This window comes from Nematolebias whitei, chromosome 9 (genome assembly GCF_014905685.2).
Source record: "Nematolebias whitei isolate Nwh7 chromosome 9, NemWhi1, whole genome shotgun sequence".
Lineage (NCBI taxonomy): Eukaryota > Metazoa > Chordata > Actinopteri > Cyprinodontiformes > Rivulidae > Nematolebias > Nematolebias whitei.
The window spans coordinates 22833829-22835660 of record NC_056506.1 but is presented as its reverse complement, the minus strand read 5'-3'; the positions used below and the strand labels follow the sequence as shown (position 1 = coordinate 22835660).

The following is a 1832-nucleotide window of genomic DNA, read 5'->3' as shown; positions in this document are numbered from 1 at the left end:
AAGACAAGACAAGACAAGTCAAGATAAGACAAGATAAGACAAGACCAGACAAGTCAAGATAAGACAAGACAAGACAAGTCAAGATAAGACAAGACAAGTCAAGACAAGACAAGACAAGTCAAGATAAGACAAGACAAGTCAAGACACTACAAGTCAAGACAAGACAAGACAAGTCAAGACACTACAAGTCAAGACAAGACAAGATAAGACAAGACAAGTCAAGACACTACAAGTCAAGACAAGACAAGATAAGACGAGACAAGATAAGACTAGATAAGACAAGACAAGTCAAGATAAGACGAGATAAGATAAGACAAGATAAGACAAGACAAGACAAGACAAGACAAGATAAAACAAGACAAGACAAGACAAGTCAAGACAAGACAATACAAGTCAAGACAAGACAAGACAAGTTAAAACAAGTCAAGACAAGATAAGATAAGATAGAACTTTATTGATCCTGCAGAAAATTGTTAATATATACAGCAGAGGTGATCCATCCATCCATCCATTATCTTTACCCGCTTATTCCATTTTGGGTCACGGGGGTCACTGGTGCCCATGTCCAGCAATCACTGTGCGAGGGGCGGGGGACACCCTGGACGGGTCGCAAGTCCATCACAGGGCCACATAGAGACAAACGAGACAAACAACCATTCACTCTCTCACTCACACCTAGGGACAATTTAGAGTTACCAATCAGCCTAACATGCATGTTTTTGGTCTGTGGGAGGAAACCGGAGTACCCGGAGAAAAACCACGCATGCACGGAGAGAACATGCAAACTCCACACAGGAAGGCCCCTGGACCGGGGTTTGAACCAAGGACCTGCTCACTGAGAGGCAGCAGCTCTACCAGTTACACCACCGTGCTGCCCACAGAGGTGATATGTCTGTTTAATTTTTGCATATTTTTGGTCTAACAACTAGCAGCAGCAATTCTGATGGATGTTTATATTTATACGATCTGTCTTAAAGCATTCTGAAAAACATCATCAAATGGATCCAGTTGAGAGTAAAATGTATGTTTTTCCAGGTACCTTTGGGCCTTTTGGCCCCTGAGGGCCTCTTGGTGCAGACAGAATAGATCCATCAGCAGCAATGGTCACCCCTGGTTCTCCTTTTTGTCCCTGTGAGAGCAAATAAATAGAAATAAAAAGAACAAATATTTTTACTCATGTACAATAATCTTTATATATATGATGACACAAACTTTCTTTGAAAAACAATGATCTGTGTTAACATCTCACCTTGGGCCCTGCTGGCCCCTGTGTGCCTAGAGGTCCTTTGTCTCCCTTTGGTCCCCTAGGACCCTGGAAGGGAATTAAACACTGATGATCATTTATACATTTTTACACAGTTAATGCAAATAAAATTAAAGTAAAGTGACTAGTGCATTTTTTAATTCTTTCTTGTTAGTGCTGCTGTTGTTCGGCATATAGTTTTTGTACTACTAGTGCTTAGTGTATTCTTAGTTTAGCGTATTTCTTAGTTCATATTTTAGATCTTATTACTGCTTTTCTTTATTTTTATAAATTATTGGATGTAACTGGGACCCTGTGTACAAAATTTTGTTCCACCACATGTACCACATGTGGTGCAAACAACAAATGAAACATTGACTTTGTAATAAATTCTAAAACAGGAATAGAAGCATAAAAATCAAAACTGGTAGCGCACATGCTCAGCATACAGTAAAGTACAAAAAGTTCTTACAGGAAATCCAGCTTTGCCAGGTAACCCATCAGGGCCCTGCAACACACACAACATGCACATGATTTTATGCACGCATTAACATGTGCAGCAAAAATGAATGGACAAAGTTCAATGGGT

At 39.9% G+C, this 1832-nt stretch overlaps 1 protein-coding gene across 1 annotated transcript in view; it reads right to left on the bottom strand.

Annotated features, from left to right (window-relative positions):
* LOC119414925 (collagen alpha-1(I) chain) overlaps positions 1–1744 on the bottom strand; it is an 11914-nt gene extending 10170 nt beyond the window's left edge. Inside the window, exons 1-3 of the mRNA XM_037682044.1 lie at positions 1733–1744; positions 1250–1312; positions 1040–1129 (exon numbers count right to left, since the gene is read on the bottom strand). Coding sequence (XP_037537972.1) covers positions 1040–1129; positions 1250–1312; positions 1733–1744 — 165 coding nt within the window. The remainder of the gene's footprint in view (positions 1–1039; positions 1130–1249; positions 1313–1732) is intronic.
* Positions 1745–1832: the final 88 nt, after the last annotated feature.